The sequence below is a fragment of the Nomascus leucogenys genome, chromosome 11 (assembly GCF_006542625.1).
Source record: "Nomascus leucogenys isolate Asia chromosome 11, Asia_NLE_v1, whole genome shotgun sequence".
NCBI lineage: Eukaryota > Metazoa > Chordata > Mammalia > Primates > Hylobatidae > Nomascus > Nomascus leucogenys.
In genome coordinates this window covers 80,186,346-80,208,164 of record NC_044391.1, presented here as the reverse complement: position 1 = coordinate 80,208,164, position 21,819 = coordinate 80,186,346, and the positions used below count along the sequence as shown (strand labels likewise).

Here is a 21,819-nt window from a genome sequence, read left to right as displayed (position 1 = left end):
AACTCTTGAACTCAGACAATCTGCCTGACTCAGCCTCCTAAAGTGCTGGGATTACAGGCCTGAGCCACTGCGCCCAGCCTTCAGACTCTTTAAGTAGGCACAAGGTACATCACTTTAAAACACCTTGTAACAGAGCACAGTGAAAAGAAAAAATATAGTTCTTCCTGTAGAAGACTTCCAAGAATAAAAACAAATGTCATTCTCATGAAATTAACAATAATGAATATACAGATGAAAAACAAGCTTCTATTTATTTTATTAAAAAACCTCATGAACTCATGTAAAATAATTCATTGGCTCATAAAAGGAGTGGAAATAAAATATTAATCTTAAAAATAAACCATCCTACCTAGTATGTGTATATAGGTTTTTTTTTTTTTTTTGAGATGGAGTCCCGCTCTGTTGCCCAGGCTGGACTGCAGAGATGTGACCTCGGCTCACTGCAACCTCTGCCTCCCAGGTTCCAGCAATTCTCCTGCCTCAGCCTCCTGAGTAGCTGGGATTATAGGTGCCCGCCACCACACCCGCCTAATTTTTGTATATTTAGTAGAGACAGGGTTTCGCCATGTTGGTCAGGCTGGTCTTGAACTGACCTCAAGCAATCCACCTGCCTCAGTCTCCCAAAGTGCTGGGATTACAGGCATGAGCCATTGCGCCCGGCATGTATATAGTTTTAAATAGTTTCGATTTACAGACTAACAGTATTAAACACCCATCATAAGAAGCTGTTGCAAACAAATATTATTCTGGGGTATAGATATTGATAGTTACTTTTTTATGGTGCAAAGATAGAGTTGACTTTTAAGAAAGAAACAGAACTTTTCTCAGTACTATTATCTCAAATTCTGCCTCACCACAATCTCTAACTGCAATCTGATGTATAGGAATCATACTGTTAAACACATGATTTATGATTTATTAAAGGGAGTTTTTATATTTGACTACAATGATTCAAGTTATCATCAGTGTAATGATTTAGGCAAAAGGAAAATAAAGTATGTACTTTATTAAGACTTTGCTCTATCAGGTTAATTTATATCAAGATGTTATTTAAAATTTGTGCCTTATGACAATTTCCCAATGTGTTATGGTATGTTAGGAGTATACTAAAGTATGCCTAAAAGGAAATTTTTAACTAATACATGCTCAATTTCAACAATGAATTAACATATTTGCATTTTATTTTAATGACTAAAGGCATAAAACACAAACTAGTAAAATTAACAAAAATATTATATAAAAATTTAGAGAAGTATGAATATAGTCATATAATTTTACTTACGAAATTGAAAAGAAAAATACTTAGGATTATAGAGTGATAGCAATTTTTTGGGGCTTTTTTCCTTGATAGAAATATTAAACAACAAATATGAGTTAAGATTTTATATTCTTATAAACTTCAAACCTAACTTTTATAAAAACAGATTGATGCTTAAATTCTAGAATTAAAAAGCTAAAGCTGATTTTTAATGGTATAATTAAAACAGAAACAACTGAATTATTAAGAAGTTGCTCAAAAACACCCATCAGCTGTCTAACAAATTTTGAGACAATGTATCATTCTGGTTTGGAGAATACCAAATGCATTTTTCTAAATGTCACAGAAAAGCTGAGCAGAGTTTCTCCAAGGACTCTCCAGCTTCAGAATGTTAACCTTGGACATAGATGAAGCTGTTTGTGGGAAAGGAGAGTAGAAATATGCCACATTAAGAAGTTAAAGAGAATGGTCAATATGATATCTGCTGAATATTAAGAATGTAATATAGAAAAGATTCATTCTATAAATAAATTATAACCAAAACAATCATGTACACTAGCAATTTAAAATATTTTTCTCTGAAAATGAACTATTTAATTATTCTTGCCCTTTTATCAAAATAATAATTATTTTCTCATAAAAGAGTACTAGTGTAGTTTTGCTTTATTATTTTTAAAGTTTTAAGCTAGCTGGCTTTACAACACATTATAAAATTAGAGATAAATTATTTAAACCTTTATTAATATCACCCTAGTACAGTGTTATAAAAACTGAGACTTTTTTAACATTATAATTTCTTATAACTAATAATAAGTGATAGAACTGCTCTGCAATCAATCTTGATAAATATAAAAGAATACCTAGCCAACACAAAAACAACTGGGGAAGCAAAATCAGCATATAAGCTTTAAAAAATTAGTATGTTTTAAAGAGTTTTATATTAAATAGACTGTTTCACAATTTACTCACATTGCTGAAAATCAAAATTTTATTCCTAAAAGAGGGACAATGTAAAGCTAGGACCTTCATGAACACTCAGATATCAGAAGAAAGTTGCCAAGGACAGAACTGATTTAACAGCAAGAGATTGGTCTTATGCTTATTACCCAGCACCATTACTAACTGTTAAAACAACCAAAACTAAACAAATCAAATGCACGGCTATTTATTTTTTGTTGCTTTTCACAGATGAGCCTTTGATGTGGAGTTTGTCCCCCAAAACATTTGATCTTCCATGTTCAATGGCTGGACTTTGTTGAGGTTTCTCCCTGAGAAATATACATGTGAATATTAATATCATTTAAAAAATGGCCAATGGTTTATAAATCAATACAAACATGTTAAAAACCACTGTAATATAAGAAAAGTTTTATCTTAAAAATTCCTTAATAGCTTTGAAAAACAAGGCTGGCCAGGTGCAGTGGCTCATGCCTGTAATCCCAGCACTTTGGGAGGCTGAGGCGGGCAGATCACAAGGTCAAGAGATCGAGACCATCCTGGCCAACATGATGAAACCCCATCTCTACTAAAAATACAAAGATTAGCCTGGGCGTGGTGATGTGCACCTGTAGTCCCAGCTACTCAGGAGGCTGAAGCAGGAGGACTGCCTGAACCTGGGAGGTGGAGGTTGCAGTGAGTTGAAATTGCGCCACTGCACTCCAGCCTGGCGACAGAGCCAGACTCTGTCCCCCCGCCCCAAAACAAAAAATAAAAAACAAACAACAACAAAAAAACGGGAAAACAAGGCAGACTATTTCAGTGAATTTAAGACAGCAACAGCTGTTTCCCTAGATAGATTTAACTGTTTATAGTTTAAACACTGTTTAATGTTAACAGTATGGTAGCCACTAACCACATTTATATTTGAATTAAAATAATTCAGTTCTTCAGTTGTACCAGCAATGTTTCAAATGTGAATCAACAGCCACATGTGGCTAGTGATTACTACACTGGACAGAATAGATATACAGCATTTTTGTCATTATCGAAGTCATTTCAGAAAATGCCATTGGACAGTGCTGGTTAAGAGAAAATGCCACTGTTAGGGCCAGAAATTTATAGGTCATCCATAAAGAGCAAGCCTTCTCTAAGTGCGACCTGGATTTCCTATTCAAACTTGGCACTGCCAGGTTTTTAATCAATACATTTTTCAAATGAGGCAAATATCTATAATGAATATGGGAGCAAGTTTTCAAGCAATTCAATAGAAAATACTAGGGCTCTAAATTCCTAAACAAGCATTTTAGAAGAAAAGATCCTAGCATATGAAATTCTGCATAAGGCTTCTGATTTACTTGATACCCACATGTCCACTGCTAGTTCTGTGAAGGCTTCCACCTTCTGCAGCAATTCTCCACTCTCTTATAGCTTAGAACAGATTTCTATTTAAGGTCTGGTGAGGCCTTTGAGTGTAACTTCACAGGAATTAGATATTATTATCCATTTACTCCCCTGAGAACCACATTAAACTGTAGCTCAAGAGTATGTACAAAATGTATTAAAAAAAACTCTATAATATTTATTTATTTTTGAGATGGAGTCTTGCTCTGTCACTCAGGCTGTAGTGCAGTGGTGTGATTTTGGCTCACCACAACCTCTGCCTCCCAGGTTCAAGCAATTCTCCTGCCTTAGCCTCCCAAGTAGCTGGGATTACAGGTGTGTGCTACCACACCTAGCTAATTTTTGTATTTTTAGTAGAGACAGGGTTTCACCATGTTGGCCAGGCTGGTGTCGAACTCCTGACCTCAAGTGATCCACCTGCCTCGGCCTCCGGAAGTGCTGGGATTACAGGTATGAGTCACCATGCCCAGACAGAAATCTCTATAATCTTTAATATGTGGTTTCAGCAAACTTATTTTTCTCAGCTATTCTAAAAGGGAATTCTAAAAGAAGCTAATGTTCTTGCAAAATTCTTCCAAAATATCTAATACACATCGAATACAGTATTCACGTACTGTTACATATTATACAAGTGTCTGAAATTTACTATTAAATGCTAAATTTTGATTTGTTAAGAAAGTTGTTAAGTCTTCCAAATACAGCCCCTCTCCCCTTATCATATCTCTAGATATCTTTACCAGTGTGAAATGTATGACTATCTATATCCATATTAGAATCTGTTTTACAAGAATAACTACACTATAGGATATCAGTTTTCCTTAAGAGGATTTTGGTCTCTATCTTCTGAGACATAGTTTACTAGTGAATTACTAACCATAAAATCCTAAACTATTATTGATTTTTAGATATAAATTTAAATTTGTGTGGAATAATCAGCTTTAACATAAAATTATTACATCTTTCACAAAAGATACTGTGGATACGACTTGGATGATCATCAAAACTTTCTGATAACAGAAGTAAATTACATAATTTACTTCAAATTCTTCTTAAAAAACCAAACTATTTTAGAAACAACTTTTACCTTCTTTTAAGTTCTCGGGAGCCAGGATTCTCATGGCCAACACTTCTCATTCTAGTGTTTTCTAGATTGTGTCGTCCTGGTTTGTACTTCAAAACCTCACTTTGCCACTCCTCATCAAAAGCATGAGCATCACCTATGTTAAACAGAAAAATAACGGGAATAAGTATTAAGGTATCAACTGTCAGTAACTGCCTTGCTCCCACATATTTCAGTCTAGTCTGGTGTTTTCATTAGTGTAACCTCAATATAGAGGCAGGAAGCTGCTTCAAATATAAGGGTCTTTGACAAAAGTAGTATTTCTTTTCCTGTCTGTTCCTCTCCTATTCCTACTGATGATCTAGTTATTGATGATCTATTTTTTCACCTGCCTGGATATTCTACCCAATGGACCAGCCGACCCAATTATATTAACTAACAGTTTTTCTTCCTGGGTCATCTCACAGTGAATATACTCTTCCTGTATAGTGTATACTTCTGTGGCTAGCACTTCTATTCACCTAACCATCTTTCTATGTAACTTGACCTCACAAGTTTCTGTTGTCAATTTCCTAAGACAGGTTACTCAGCTAGAATGTCAATTCATGTTGTTATGAAGTAATCTAACTTCCATAATAGCAACAATAGAGATATGATAGTACTTAAGACTGCTTTAAAATATTATGTTCCTTCACTAAATTTTTCATCAAAATGTTGATTATTGTGAAATACTCAGTATATATATAAATGTGATAACATTACAGAGGTTACAAATAAACACAGGTCACAATATCGTGGCTTCTATCTTATTGCCTAAGAATAATTTTATCAAACCCCAGCCAGGTGTGGTGGCTCACGCCTATAATCCCAGCACTCTGGGAGGCTGAGGCGGGCGGATCACAAGGTCAGGAGATCAAGATCATCCTGGCTAACATGGTGAAACCCTGTCTCTACCAAAAATACAAAAAATTAGCTGGGCATGGTGGTGGGCACCTGTAGTCCCAGCTACTCGGGAGGCTGAGGCAGGAGAATGGTGTGAACCCGGGAGGCGGAGCTTGCAGTGGGCCGAGATCACGCCACTGCACCACTGCACTCCAGCCTGGACAACACAGCGAGACTCCGTCTCAAAGAAAAAAAAAAAAAAGAATAATTTTATCAAACCCCAATGTTAATAGAATTTATTTCTCCCCCCACCCAAAACGGAGTCTTGCTCTTTTGCCCAGGCTGGAGTGCAGTGTGTGATCTTGGCTCAATGCAACCTCTGCCTCCCGGGTTCAAGAGATTCTCCTGCCTCAGCCTCCCAAGTAGCTGGGATTACAGGTGCGGGCCACCATGCCCAGCTGATTTTTGTATTTTTATTTATTTTATTTATTTATTTTTTTGAGACAGAGTCTCACTCTGTCACCCAGGCTGGAGTGCAATGGCTCAATCTCGGCTCACTGGAACCTCTGCCTCCTGGGTTCAAGCGATTCTCCTGCCTCAGCCCCACGAGTAGCTGGGATTATAGGCACGAGCGCCACCATGCCCGGCTAATTTTTCTATTTTCAGTAGAGACGGGGTTTCACCATGTTGGTCAGGCTGGTCTTGAACTCCTGACCTCGTGATCCGCCCGCCTCAGCCTCCCAAAGTGCCAGGATTACAGGCGTGAGTCACTGTGCCCGGCCCTGATTTTTGTATTTTTAGTAGAGATGGGGTTTCACCATGTTGGCCAGGCTGGTGGCCTCATGATCTACCTGCCTCGGCCTCTCAAAGTGCTGGGATTACAGGCATCAGCCACCATGCCCGGCCAGAATTTCTTTTTTAATACAATTTAAAATTTAAACATTTTATTATGGAAAAACATTATTCAAAATACTTTCTGAAACTAGGAGATGAATCCAACTAAATTTTAATATAATTTCATTATTGAATTAATACAATTAATTAAATATAAAAGCTTAATATTGATTTAAAAATCAATAAAAATAATTTAAATTTAATTATTAAATTTGTTAATAAATTGTAATATAATTAAAAACTACAGGGAGAAGAGTTAGGACACTAGATGGATGTAAATGCATTGAAGAATAAATATAAAATCTAGAAAAAGAAAAGATTTACTTGAGAGAGAGAGACATACATGTAATCTAACATATAACAGAAATTAAAATCTTATCTATACAAAAGCCTAAGTACTGAACAGTACAGAATGATTTAAGTAAAAATTATGGCTTATTTACAATAAAACTTTAAGGTAACCACTTAAAATGTTTTTGAAAAACAGCATCATAAGTAACTTTACAATTATAATGGTAAATTAAAATAAGCACAATATAAACTATATAAAAGTAAAATAATAATTTGAGAAAAAAGTATGTTTATATATATATAAAATGATTAGGAAGAAATACATTAAAATATTACTAGCATTTTGAGTTTGGATTATGGATGATTTTTGTCTTTATACTTTTCAAATGTACTTTCTTGATAATCAGAAAAAATATTTAAAGACGCATTTTGCCTAATGATAATATTACTAAATAACAATTCAAAAGATTCCACTTTCCAAGGATAAAATAAAGTAATATCCCATACTGCCAAAAATCACTGTAAAAAAGAGCTCTCCTATGAAAGGATGAAACCACAATCCTATTACTTTGACGAGGTATTCTCTACACATATTATTCAAAAACTACATCTTATGACATGTTTCTAAAAAAAAAATGTCAAGTACAGCTGTTATTTTAACTTTATGAGAAAGAATACTATCTTTTTGTGATAACTTACTTTCATTCATATTGATGAACTCCTGGTTGACCTCTTCATCTCCAGTCTTTTTGTTCTTTGACTTTTTAATGACATGAGCTCGGTCATGGATATGATGACCAATAGCCATTTTTTCTAGTCCACTGTCAGAATCTCTCATTGCTTTCCTGGTTTCCTTTATCTGTAAAAATAAATAAATATTATTTAAATATATATAGAATGTATATCTCAGGGCCAGCTTACCTACAGAGATATGGCCATAGATCTACTGCTCTAAAAATAATGTGTACTCAGTTCCACTATTAACTTTGGTAAAACTGTGGTAATAACTCTGGTATTTCCTGAACTCCTTAAAATGAAAATGTCTAGAACAAACAGAACCCATACAATTTAACCTTTTTCCAAATTGTAATCAAATATTAAAACAAAAGTAGCAATTATAGTTTAATGCCTTCAAGACTGTCTTAGATAATGTAATAGAAGGAAGTTTATGGTGGGATTCCTACAAGTAAGGGCAACTAGTTATTCATCAGTCATGTTGATTGGCTTGAATCTCATGATTCCCGCCTATCAACTCTATGGAAGTATTATTAGAATATTTCTGATAGCTACTAACATGATTTACTGTGGGACATCTACCATTATATTCTGTTTACATTTAAGATTGTCACTTTTAGAAAGTTAAAATTAAAATGTCTGAGATTAATTAGCAGAACTATGGCAAGAGCATCATTAAAAGGTTCATCTTTATATGTAAGAACTAAAAAATGTACTACTTCACACTCATTAGATTGGTAAACCTAAATTTTTACTGTAAGTACTAACAAGGAAGTAGAGAAATGGAAACTCACAAGCCACAGTTTTGGAAGCCAACAGTTTCAATCACTGGGATAGTAGCTTGGAAATGCTAGGTAAAGAGGAAAGTACACATACCCTACAACTCAGCAATACCACTCCTAGACTCTTTGTATAAGGACCCATGTATAAAGATTAGTGAAAGATTAGACTCACCTACATATCTATCGACAGAAAATGATTTAAAAATCATGGTACATTCATATTTTGGATATTACATAGAAGTTAAAGAAACCAGGGCCATATGTATCAACTTGAATAAATCTCAGAAGCGTATTAATCATAATATATTCATATTTTGGATACTACATAGAAGTTAAAGAAACCAGGGCCACATGTATCAAGTTGAATAAATCTCAGAAGCATATTACTCAGCAAAGACAAGTTGCAGAGGACACATGCAATATGATACCCTTTATGTAATGTTGGGAAATCTGGAAAATAATCCATTTTTTTAACAATAGAAAAGTTAAGTAATAAAATTGTAAAAACATGTGTGAAAATGATAAACTCCAGATACAGGAAAATGGTAATCTCTGAGAAGGGGAGAAAGGGAAAACAGATCTCAGAGGAATGTATTAGAAGGTTTAACTGCCTCTGTACATTTTTGCTTAAAAAGAAAACAAAGCAAGAGACAACTTGAAGCAAATAGAGAAAAATGTTATGATATGACTAAACTGGGTGGCAGGAATATGGGCACTTATGTTATTCTGTATATCCTTTCTGTACACTTGAAATATTTCATGAGTTAAAAAATTAATTCACTTCAAATGTAAACTTAAAAATAGACATCAATTTCATGAAACAAAGGCTTCTTTTCGTGTTTTGTTTACCTTGTCAACATGTAAAGGTAATAAACATCCATAGATATTTACATGAAAAAAGGCACCCTCACGGGGGATGGGGGGGCTACAAAAAATTGCCACAAACTAAGTAAATACAGTTGAGCTTTAATGGTTTCCACAGTGAGGACTACCTTACCCCCAACCCCCACACCTCCCTCCTGTCCCCCTGCCATCTTGTACCAGATTAAATTTTAATAGTTAAATTTGATCTAGACAGTCTATCATCCCCTAACTTTATAAAACTTTAGGAATGCTTATAGAAAACTTACTCCTCCTGGAGCTCGACGAGTTTGAGATGAGGCCTGAAAAACCTTTGGCGGTTCATCTCCTCTTTTGGAATAAGTCATAACTGAGGAAGAACAAAATGAATGTCGATTTGGATCCACTGAAAGTTGACCCTACAGGTAAACAAATTGTAAATTCAGTCAAGTCAAATATAAATAATTATTGCCAGAGAGTTCAAATAAGTAACAACACTAGCTGTAAGTTCTACTAAGGATACTAAACTACCAATATGGTGTAGTCAAAGGCACACCCAGGTTCTCAAGTGAGAAGTTACTTGAAAAATTACCTCCACCCAAAAAAAGTCACCCCTAGAGGGTCCTAACGGTCATCCATTTTAGGTACCATTATCCCACTCTCGTTACAAAGACTAATAGTGACTCACTCAGAGATCCTTAAGTCTTTGGGTGCTCGTGGCTTAGATTTCAATAAAGATGCTATGCCCCCAAACCTGTGATACTTCTATAGTCAGTGGTTGACCCTTGTGCATAATCTTGCCAACATCAAGCCAATCAATTAGTTACACATCAAGTTTCATACCTCCTCCTGTAGGTACCAGATTGCTACATTACTAAAACCAATAATGCCCTAGATTATTTGGGCATTCTGAAATGATCCATAGAATTCAAACTGGATTACTAGAATGTTATGGGTCTTCTTCAGATCAAATCAACTGACTGGTTTTGATGTTAATATAGAGAGTATTATTATAGTACTAGTTTATTTGGACTATTAGGGATCTATACTTAAACATCATTCCTAAAATTTCTGTTTTCAGAGTTGTTTATAAAACCCTAAAACTCTTTAGATGTTACAAATCCTTTTAAGCAGACAGGTTATTAATAATAAAATTATGCAAATTCATATAAAATGTTCATTTACAATAGTGACTTTCAATAGAATCAATGTTTTTGAGGTTAATTTTTTCCAATTTTTAAAAAATTTTGAAAGTTAACATTATTTTTCAAACTTGGAGGTTATGAACTCAATTTAGTGGGTTGTAACCAGGATTTTTAAAACATGAAATAGACTAGAAAATAACTGTATATACTGTAAATAGTATAGTCATTTTTTCATGAAACTTTTGCTTCAAATATATTTATAAAGTATACAAATATTGCTTATTGGGTTAATCATGTAAGGTATCTTTTTTAACCACTATGTTTAAAAAAGTGTTTGAAAGCCACTATGAAATAGAATATACCAAAGTATATACAATGTTCTCAAAAGTACTTACAAAGTTTCTTTCTAATTTCTGCATATACTTTCTCATATTTGACACCATTTGGTCCACTGTCTGGAAAGAGCTGACATCTGTATGCTACAGAATATCAGGAAGTATGTTATTAACTATAGGTAACAACACAAAAGATGCAAATACATCTTCCAAAACAGCTAAAACATTTTTTTCCAATTCATTTAGTGAAATCTCATGCAGTAATCAACCAGACAAAGATAACTTAAAGAGGATATAGTAACAGTGATTAGTTAAGGAGAAAATTGAAGCATACATAAAATCCCAAAGAGCCAACATACAAATAATTAGAGAATTGTACATTATAAATACATATATGTGCATGTATATATAAAAACACATACACATCTAATCACTCATTACTCATTTTTTCAAAACATAATTTGGTGTATGTTAAATACTAAGTGATATATTCTCTAGCATATGATAGTTTTCATAGTTTTCCTTATCTCTCAATACTCCACCATGCAAATAACTAAATTTGGGTATAAGATGCCAGTGTCACCTCCAGCAGTACCATATGGCTGACAGAAGTTGCCCCTTGAGTAAGTAGCCAGGCTTCCTCTCATCATAGTAGGATCCGGGTGACAGAAATCAATTCACCTTACTAATAGGCCTTCAATTTGCTGCCTACTGAAGGGTCAGTAGGCTATACCCTTGAAGCGTGAGGTATGCGTCTTCAGAAAAACAGTTAAGAATTCCTCTAAACAGTAGTTTCTCAACCAAGATTGATTTTGACTCTCAGTGGACATTGGCAATAACTATACTCATTTTTGGCTGTCACAGATGAGGAGAGCATATAACATCTAGTGGGTGGAGGTCAGGAATGCAGCTTAACATCCTACAACGGATAGGACAGTCTCCCAGAACAAAGAATTTTACCCAGCCCAAAATGACAGTAGGGCTGAGGTTGAAAAACTTTGCTCTAGGAAAATCTACCACTGATTTTAGGTTTTAAAATCTACCACTGATTTTAGGTTTTATCACTGGAAGACTCACCAGAAAATAAGAGTCAGGCACACATTCCAATGTGTTAGCCAGTAAATCATCTGTTATAAAACAGAATGAGTTGCTTGGTTTAATGAACTTCTCTGTTCAACCAAGCAGAGCTCTGAATCCTCTAAGTTCTGTTTGTGTCTCTGCGTTCTATTGCTATTGGATTTTTACAGATATTAATAATGCAAAACAGGTGGGAAAACCAAATTCCTCCTTAGAACCTGCACTTAATATTGTACGGAACAACAAAGGCACATTTAGGAAATACTAATATATATATTTGGATAAAAAAGGACTGAAGTAGAATTAATTCTGCATTTCAGAGAGGCAAACACAATTCAGGGAATATTCTGAATATTTGCTTTAACACTAGATTGAGAATCCGTTCTTATTTCATGAGATATGGAAGGGTTAACCCAAAGAAGGATAAAAAGAGAGAGAGGAAAAGATTAGACATTTGGGTATTTCTGCCCTCTTTTCAATTCATGTTCAAATCAACCATCAAAAGATGTATCTGCACTTGCTCTGGGGTGACCCAACACACTGGAGTGACAAAAAGTTGGGGTACAAAATGTAGTTGAGACTTCAGTGGGCCCTTAAGGCCTTCAAAAATTTTGTACACATTCTCCTCTTTCTTCCTTAAATGTTTCCTCCTGACTTTAAACCTAGTTAGTTCCTTCTCATGATTCAAGTATCACCACCTGAGAAAGGCCACTGCTGGTCACCTGTCTAATCCCTCCTTCACTTCCCCCCATCTCTGTATCATTACCCTGTTTCATCTCCTTCAGGGTACTGTGACTATCTGAAATTATTTTGTTGTTTATTGTCTGTCTTCCCACTTTATAAAAATAATCTCTCTGAGGGCAGGGTGATTTTGTCTATTTACTACAATATCCCCAATACATATATAATAATTCCTGGCACTTAAGAGGGTTTAATAAATATTTGTGGAATGAATGAATGAATAAATTATCTCTAGCTCAGCTCAAATCCATATATCCAACAGTTTACCAGATAAATCTACCTGGAAAACCCACAGATGCCTCAAATGCCAAATATCCAAAACTAAAATGATTGTTTTGACCACCTCACTCCTGTATCTGTACTGAATCAATGCCTTATCTCAGTGGCATTCCCATCTACCTTATTCTTCATGCCAGAAAAATGGGTGTGATACTTCCCTTCTCCCTCTCTACTGCTCCTTCAACCCTATCAATCACCAAGTTCCATCCATTCGCCCTTTTAACTCTCTCTCAAATGAGGTAATTCATTTTTATCACCACAGACATTACCTAGTAGAAGTAAGCCATCACTAATACTTTACCAAGAATGCTTCAACAGCCTTCTGGCTTCCCTGCGTCCACTATGGTCTCTTCTAATCTTTCAAGAATCTGACTCTATTACCACTTTGACATAAGTCATCACTGCTTCCTCTGCTCTTAAGATAATGTTTACTCTCCTTACTATGGCCTAAAGAAGTCTCTGGTTACCTCTTCTTCCTCATCAATATCTACTGTTCAACTCATACTCTAGGGCTAAGTGATACTAAACATGTTTTAGCTCCCTAGCCTCCAGGTCTTTGCACATGCTGTTCCCTCTCTGTTGAACAGTATTCCTTTCCCCTCCCTCCTTTTCTGGCTAACTTCTACTAATCCTTAAAGTTCAAGAAATCTACTTGGATTGACCCACCCCACCTCAAAAGGTGCTTTTTTCCATCTGTGCTCCCATAGCATGCTGAACTTCCTGATCATTTTACTCATAACTCTGTGTTATAACTGCTTTTTTTTGTCATTTGTCTTACTAAATACTCTGGTCAGGAGGGACAAATGTTACACCTGTATGCCAAACTTCAAGGAAACAAATGTTTCAATTGCAGCACAAAATAATTAAAAAAAAATCCTTTTTATGAGACTGTAGATACAAATGTTCCAAATTCATGTTATTTTCTGCTACTCCCCAGAATGCTTTTAGTGTGTTGGAAGCTAGCATCACAGACACAGCACAAAAACCCTAAGAAACAGGTGGTAGAAACGCTGGTTGCAGAGTGGCCATTCTTAAGAACAGACAAGAAAAAGCTGCATGGGCAAGGTGGCAACAAAATCCTAGAGAAAGCAGTCAATCTGTGCTTTTCCAAATGTTGTGCTTATCTATCTACAGTTTAGTACTTTTTTAAAAACCTTTTGGAAAGTAATCATAAGCATGTGGAAGTCCCCAACTTTCAAACACAACTATGAGGATCTCTTTTGTAAAGCAAGCAAATATTCATTCAATAAAATCTACTTTTTATTTTTGAAGATGAATTTTTTATATGTTGAAATGACTTACTTCAGGAAACATGTGCCTAAACTTTCTAAGGTAAGTTTGATACCTGAAACAGAGGTTTTCAGTACAAATATTAAAAAGCCATTATGAAAGTAGGGCTGCGTGCCAATTTAGTCAGCTTCAGTTAATGAAAAATAAATATTTGTCAGAAAATATTGCTAAAATGATTTCTGTCTTAAGATACGAACCATACTACCAAAATCGCCAAAAGGCACAAGAGAACAACTCGTTGCCTGGAAAAATAATATCCAATTCGTTTGATTATGACATTTATTATAGAGAAGTTTCTCAATTTACCAATTAAATGTTTACTGAGTTTCAAATATCTACATTTCAATTGTTGAGATTCATCTTTATAGAAACTCCTGAGGGCTTGTTATCTTAGAACTATCATTCCTGAGGCTGAAAAAGCAAAAGAAATAAAAGAGGCAAAAAAGAAAATGGTTACGATATATAAATATCCTGTTTTTTTTTAATTTTTAGTTGAGTATGTTTGTAACCTCTAGCTTTGCTCTAAAGCAAGACATATGAAAATATATTTCAGTTGTAAAGCTTTTGAGATACAATTAAAGGTTAATCTAAGCTTTGAAGGTTCATAGGTAACCATATAGAAGATTAGTGTTTCCTGGTCCAATAAAGACAATCCTTTGTAGCTTTTGATACTATTTTCAAGTATTAAAACAATGAGTATGGGAGAGAAAGGATATTTCCTTGCCTGTTCTAATTTCAGATATCAGAGGAAGTTATAAGGTGAGAAATGTATACATAAATATAAAAAATAATGGTTTAAGTTTTGCTTCTAATATATGCTTCTATGGACCCAAAAGTTTTGGTAGCATAGTGGAATTCCATATAGCTGACAAGTCACTGTTCAGGATTCACCTTTCCAAAGGTCCCCCCTTTTATATTATAGTGATTTCTAGAACAAGAATATTAGTCATATCCTATCATTATAGATATATACTTCTGTAATACTTTTCTTCAAATTCCTACAGGGCCTTCTCACTGTCTTAAAAAAAAGAACTTACAGTCAAAGAATCTTCACCATCATTATGTCCTCTACGATTATGAGCTCTCCCTCTACCATCAGAGATACTGAGCAAGTCTCTTCCGAAGGGTTCAGAAAAACTTCTCATCATCTGTTGCATATTTTCTCGGTGTGCAAGAAAGGACTCACTGTTGAAAATATACATAATCATGGAAGATTCAGTGTTGGAGTTTAAATAGTAAGTAGGCAGCTAAATACTATAAAGAATTATTTTGGGCTAATATGTTTGTTAGATAAAATAAGAGTCGAAGAGAATTCTACTTTATTCACAAATAGAATAAAATTATCTCATAAAGATCCATTATTAGATGGTTCCCTACTTAACAATGGTTTAAGTTAAGGTTTTTTGACTTTACTGTGGTATGAAAGCACTACACATTCAGGAGAAATAGTACTTCAATGATCCATACAGCCATGCTGGTTTTCACTTTCAGTATAGTATTCAATGAAGTACATGGGACATTCAACACTTTAAAATAAAGTAGGCTTTATGTTAGATGATGTTGCCCAACTGTAAACTAATGTGTATGTTCTGATGATACTCGGTAGGTTAAGTGTATTAAATGCATTTTGATGTAAAATATTTTCAATTTGCGATGGGTTCATTGGAATGTAATCTTATCGTTGAGAAGCATCTGTAGTTATAAATAAAATTAATGAAAACCTGTTATTGTTATCCAATAATAATTCATTTAATGCATAATAAAAACCACACCTTTATTTCTCCCATATTGCATAAAAATATCAACACTATAATCTGATGTTTACCCTTTGATCACAAGTCTCATTAAATAACCTAAATTTTTTTTTTTTTACCTTACCACAATGGTTTCCCAACTTTGTTCCAGTTGGACAGTTACTGACCCACTAATCAATTCCTTATTCCTCATTCTAGAACTTAAGGTACACCATGAATGGAGCTCACTTTACCAAGGCAATCTTATGCTTTCCTGCAGCCCAGTGGAACTCCCTCTCCAACAGTCTGGCCTCCTTTCAGATTCTCCACTTCAGTTACATTCTTCTTAGGTCACCCTTCCCCCTTCTAATTCCAATCCTCTGATGTCATCATAAAGAAGCTAGAAAGTTTTTAAAAAAATTTTCTTGGCCAGGCGTGGTGCCTCATGCCTGTAATCCCCACACTTTGGGAGGCTGAGTCAGAAGGATTGCTTGAGGTCAGGAGTTTAAGACCAGCCTGGCCAACATGGTAGAACCCCATCTCTACTAAAAATACAAAAATTAGCTGGGTGTGGTGGCATACGCCTATAATCCCAGCTACTCGGGAGGCTGAGGCAGGAGAATTGCTTGAACCCGGGAGGCAGAAGTTGCAGTGAGCCAAGATTGCACCATTGCTCTCCAGACTGGGTGACAGAGCCAGACTCTGTCTCAAAAAAAAAAAAAAAAAAAAAAAGAAAGAAATTTTCCTTGCAACTCCAGCTCAAAGGAGGAAGCTCAAAAATTCTGTCTTCTGCTCGTAAGTCCAAGTAGAAAGAGCTTTTCCTCTGAATTTCATAGTATTTGTATACATAAACCTATTCCAAAAGAGCTCAGATTTATTCACACATTACCTTGGAGGTTAAAAAAAGCATAATTGTTCCAAGTGTGAGTTTAAGATCAGCAAACTGCTTAACTGGATTTGTGCTTGTGTGTATAGACAGATGTTTTCATGTAGCCTTGTTTAGGCATAACTTACAGTCAACGAAATTTACCAATTTTAGTTGTACGGTTTGATGAATTTTAAAAAGTGCAGTCATAACCTCCACCATAATTAAGATGTAGAACATTTCTATCATTCCAAAAAGCTTCCTCGTCTCTTTGCAGATAATTACCTGCTCCTAGCCCTAGTTACCACGAATAGGCTTTTTGTCATTATAGTTTGGTCTTCTCCAGATTTCATATAATGGAATCACATAGTATGTCATCTTTTGTGTCTAGCTTCTTTCCCTTAGCATAATGCTTCTTTGATTCATCCATGTTGTTCTCTATTTCAGTTCATTCAGTTTTATTGCTAAGTTCATACGTATATCAGTATCATAATCACAAAACTGTTTTTAGTTTTTGGCTATTATGAATAAAGCTACTATGAATATTTATGTACTAGTCTTTGTGTATAGATAATTTGACTTAAGTAAACACCTAAGAGCAAGGACTGCTGGCTTGTATTAGAAGAGTATGTACATTTTATAAAAACTGTAACTGAGAGTTCCAGTTGCACTGCATTCTTGATGAAATGTAGGATAGTCGGATATTTAACTGTAGCCATTTGAGTGGTAGTGTCATAACATCTCATTGTGGTTTTATTTTGTATTATTTGTCATTCATGTATGTTCTTTGATAGAACTGTCTTTTCAAATACTTTCCCCATTTTTAAAAATCAGGTTATAAGAGTTCTTTATATATTCTGGACACAGACTTTTATCAGATACAGGTTTTAAATTTTTTTCCAGTCTTGGACTTGCCTTTTTCATTCTCTTAACATGAATATATTCAGCCACACAACCATGAATCTTTGTTAGGTCTTCAGTTTTTACCACATTTTGCTAATGTGTAAGGATTTTGAGATGGGAAGATTATCCTAGATTATCCCAATGGGCCCAATGTAATCACAAGGGTCCTTATGAGAAGGAGATAGTAGTGACATAATCAGAAGATGCTACACTGCTGGCTTTAAAAATGGAGGAAGAGGCCAAAAGCCAAGGAACACAGCAGTCTCTAGATGCTAGAAAAGACAAGGAAACAGATTCACCCCTATAAACTCCAGAAGGAATGTAGCCCTGCCAACACCTTGATTTTAGCCCAGGGAAACCCATTTTGGACTTCTGATCCCCACTGTAAGAAGATTTGTTGTTTTAAGTCTCTAAATATGTGGTAATTTGTTATAGCAGCAATAGGAAACTAATACAAATTTTTAAATTTTAATTTTAAAATATACAAAAGTCTCACTCCTCTTTTAGAGTATAAGTTCTTCTAGATTAGGAACTGTATCTTTATTCATTCATATTACCAACCTCTGTGCTTGACATACAGTATACATTATTAAATGTTTATGGAGGGCTGGGCACGGTGGCTCACGCCTGTAATCCCAGCACTTTGGGAGGCCGAGGTGGGTGGATCATGAGGTCAAGAGCTTGAGAAGAGCCTGGCCAACATGGTGAAACCCCGTCTCTACTAAAAGTACAAAAATTAGCTGGGTATGGTGGCAGGTGCCTGTAATCCCAGCTACTCTGGAGGCTGAGGCAGGAGAATCACTTAAACCCAGGAGGTGGAGGTTGTGATGAGCCAAGATCATGCCATTGCACTCCAGCCTGGGCAATAGGGTGAGACTCCATCTCAAAATAAAATAAAATACAAAAATTCAAAATAAATAAATAAATAATGTTTATGGAATTTGAACCATCCTATATATCAGATGGTCCCCCCTACCATTTCTTGGCAAAATTACTAACTGTTCTTAATTAAAGGTTCTGCTCACCTTGGTGCTTGCTACACAGAGAAAAATCTCCACTGCAACCAATGCCTGCAGTCTTGAAGTTCCTCCTTAGTGACTTTTGATTTTAGGGGAGGGGAAACTCCTATTTAAACTATACTTGGTTTTCTCTGGCCCAAGTATTTTAGTACATGGGACTTACATGTCCTGATAATAGTTCCAAGGGCTTCTTGTGCTTCAGTTTCAGCTGCTGCAGAGTAAGACCACCTGTATGTCTGAGAAACACCACCTTCATATGAGGTTTGTTTATGCCATAGAAGCTTATGTCTTAATTGAGGCCACCCTGAATGTGGTCTCAAAATTTTGCGAATATCTATAAGTATCTGTTTCTTATGATGCAGAAACACACGTATAAACTTTTTGTAGATTTGTAGTTCATTTTCCTGCCTTTAGATGAAACCAACAAAACTGATGACTTAGAATGAGGGCAGTTTTTTTCTTTGTTTTTTGTTTTTTTTTTTTGAGACACAGTCTCGCTCTGTTGCCCAGGCTGGAGGGCAGTGGCGCGATCTCGGGTCACTGCAAGCTCCGCCTCCCGGGTTCACGCCATTCTCCTGCCTCAGCCCCCCGAGTAGCTGGGACTACAGGCACCTGCCACCACACCCAGCTAATTTTTTGTACTTAGTAGAGACGGGGTTTCACCGTGTTAGCCAGGATGGTCTCAATCAATGTGCTATTCTTGTGACATAACATGTATTAGTTATCTATTGCTGTTGTAACTTAGCAGCTTAAAACAACATTTGTTATGTCACAATTTCTGTTGATTAGGAATCAGGAGCAGTTTAGGTGGGTAGTTCTGACTCAGGGCCTCTCTGTAGGCTGCAGTGAAGTTATCAGTTGAGGCTTTAGTCACCTCAAGTCTTGACTGGTGGAGAATCCACTTCCAAGTTCCTTCACACAGCTATTGGCTAGTCTCAAAAATCTGCTTCTAAGCTCATTGAGGTGGACCTCTCCACAGTGCTGCTTTACATCATGGTAGCTGCTTTCCCCAGCGTAAGCCATCATGTGTGAGAGAACACCTAAGACAGAAGCCGTGCTCTTTAATTTTATTTATTTATTTATTTTTGAGATGGAGTCTTACTCTGTCACCCAGACTGGAGTGCAGTGGCACGATCTCTGCTCACTGCAAGCTCTACCTCCCAGGTTCACGCCATTATCCTGCCTCAGCCTCCCCAGCAGCTGGGACTACAGGTGCACGCCGCCATGCCTGGCTAATTTTTTTCTATTTTTAGTAGAGATGGGGTTTCACCGTGTTAGCCAGGATGGTCTCGATCTCCTGACCTTATGATCTGCCTGCCTCGGCCTCCCAAAGTGCTGGGATTACGGGTGTGGGCCACTGCACCTGGCCAACCCATGCTCTTTTAAAAATGTAATTTTGGGAGTGACATCTTATCTCTTCTTTTGTATTCTGTTTATTAGAAACAAATTAGTAAGTCTCAGCCCATGTTCAAGGGGAGATTACATAAAGGCATGAATATCAGGGAGTGGGGATCACTGGAAGCTATCTTAGTAGCTGTCTACCACACATAAATTAGTAGGTTCATTAGCTTACCAGAGACATATATAATCAAGTTTGTAATATTCTTAATTAAAATTAAGCTCAACAATATCAGTACATTTTGCAGCATGCCATAAATAAATATTGATATTAGATGATATTAAGATAACAAACGTTCAGACAGGAAATTCAGAAGGTAAATTAGAATAATCAACACAATTTATTCTTTTTTTAAATTTGTAAATAAGTGAACGAGCTACAAGGAAGTAAATGACACATACAGATGACTATTTGAAGATTTTCCAGTGCTAAAGGAAAAAAGATAATAGCTTGCGTATCAAGAAAGTTTTAGGAAGAGGGAGGGAATGTATATGAGAAGCCTTTCTTTGCTAGATTAAAACAGTTCTCATTGGCATAGATGTCATAAATTCTGATTATTTATTTAATTTCGTAATCTTTCAATAGTCCCAGAAAAAAACTCAAAAATTTCTTTGAATTATAACAGGAAATAATAGTTACAAATCAGGCCATTAGTATAGACAGAATGCTGCCATTGGGATGGATACTTCTTCAAGAGCTGATGCTTTCAAGATCTCTTTTTGACTTGTCCTAATTCAAGCTTGTATTCTTCAAGCTATCACTCTCTTAATCATCATTCATAGACATACCATTCAACATAATAGTGCCAGGTTAATAAAAAGCTGTATTTTACAGCACTTCACTTCTGAAACTATGTTATGTAGACTGGACAGTAAGAGCTGGATGGTTTTTCTAGAAATTGCTTTAAATAATGTTATTTTTAAGGAACATATCTGTGGTAGGCAGATGGTTTCCCTAAAGATGTCTATGTCCTAATCCCCAGAACCGGTGAATATGTTGCATTACATGGTAAGGGGGAATTAACGTTACAGATGTAATAAAGGTTGTTGTTCAGGTAACTTTAAAATAAGATTAGCCTGGATTATCCAGGAGGGCTCCTTTAATTAAAGATCCTTTAAATCTGGAAGAAGGAGGCATGAAAGTCAGAAAGATGTGATGATGCCTTTTTCCTTCCCTTCACTTGTGCATTAAAACTGCAAGGATTCCCTTGACCTTCCAACTACTGAAACCCAAAGGTCATTCTTCTTCCTCCTCCAATTTCAGCAGCATGTATCTCTAACTTTGATGGCAATGCACTGTTTTGAACTCTGACTGATAAACTTCTCCTTAATTGTTCCTTTTCCTTCTGGCCCTTTACAGAGCTTCTGAGTATCACAGATAGGTTTCTGGTATCTCAAAATGTTGATACTCTCAGCCTTGGGGCAGCCAGTGAGGACTGAGCCCTGGAGCTGGTTACCTACGCTCTGGTCTCTGTCCCTTCTCGTACCCCAAGTACATGGGCAAACGCCTTTTAAAAATGAATGACATTAAAATGTTAAAAAGCACTGCCCCCTAAAGACATGCTTTCTCCAGTTTTAATCCATTATCTGTTCTCTTGCCTGTCCTCTAAGGACTACTTCAACTTGAACATGTTTGAAAAATCACTAGAGGTACTTATTAAAATTACAGATTCCTGAGACATACACCTAGAATTTTGATTCAGTATATCCCAAGCATGGCCCATTAATCTGCATTTTAGCAAGCATTCAATCTATCCAACAATATTATCAGGAATCTGCATTCAATTTCTTGTTTTAATGCAAATTGTCTCATTTATTTAACAAATATTTAATAAACACATATGTAAAAGGCATGGTTCCAGGTAGTGGGGATAGAGCCCTGAACTTTGGAGGTCTAAAGCTAATTTTCAATGTCCTATTGGCCAAGAAGTTGGCATACTTTCCAAAGTACT

At 35.8% G+C, this 21,819-nt stretch overlaps 1 protein-coding gene across 1 annotated transcript in view; it reads right to left on the bottom strand.

The window, feature by feature from the left end:
* Positions 1 to 1,166: 1,166 nt before the first annotated feature.
* MLF1 (myeloid leukemia factor 1) overlaps positions 1,167 to 21,819 on the bottom strand; it is a 37,861-nt gene continuing 17,208 nt past the window's right edge. The window contains exons 2-7 of the mRNA XM_030822757.1: positions 14,987 to 15,134; positions 10,623 to 10,706; positions 9,373 to 9,501; positions 7,425 to 7,584; positions 4,683 to 4,815; positions 1,167 to 2,526 (exon numbers count right to left, since the gene is read on the bottom strand). Of these exons, the coding sequence (XP_030678617.1) occupies positions 2,424 to 2,526; positions 4,683 to 4,815; positions 7,425 to 7,584; positions 9,373 to 9,501; positions 10,623 to 10,706; positions 14,987 to 15,134 (757 nt within the window). The 3' untranslated portion in view covers positions 1,167 to 2,423. The remainder of the gene's footprint in view (positions 2,527 to 4,682; positions 4,816 to 7,424; positions 7,585 to 9,372; positions 9,502 to 10,622; positions 10,707 to 14,986; positions 15,135 to 21,819) is intronic.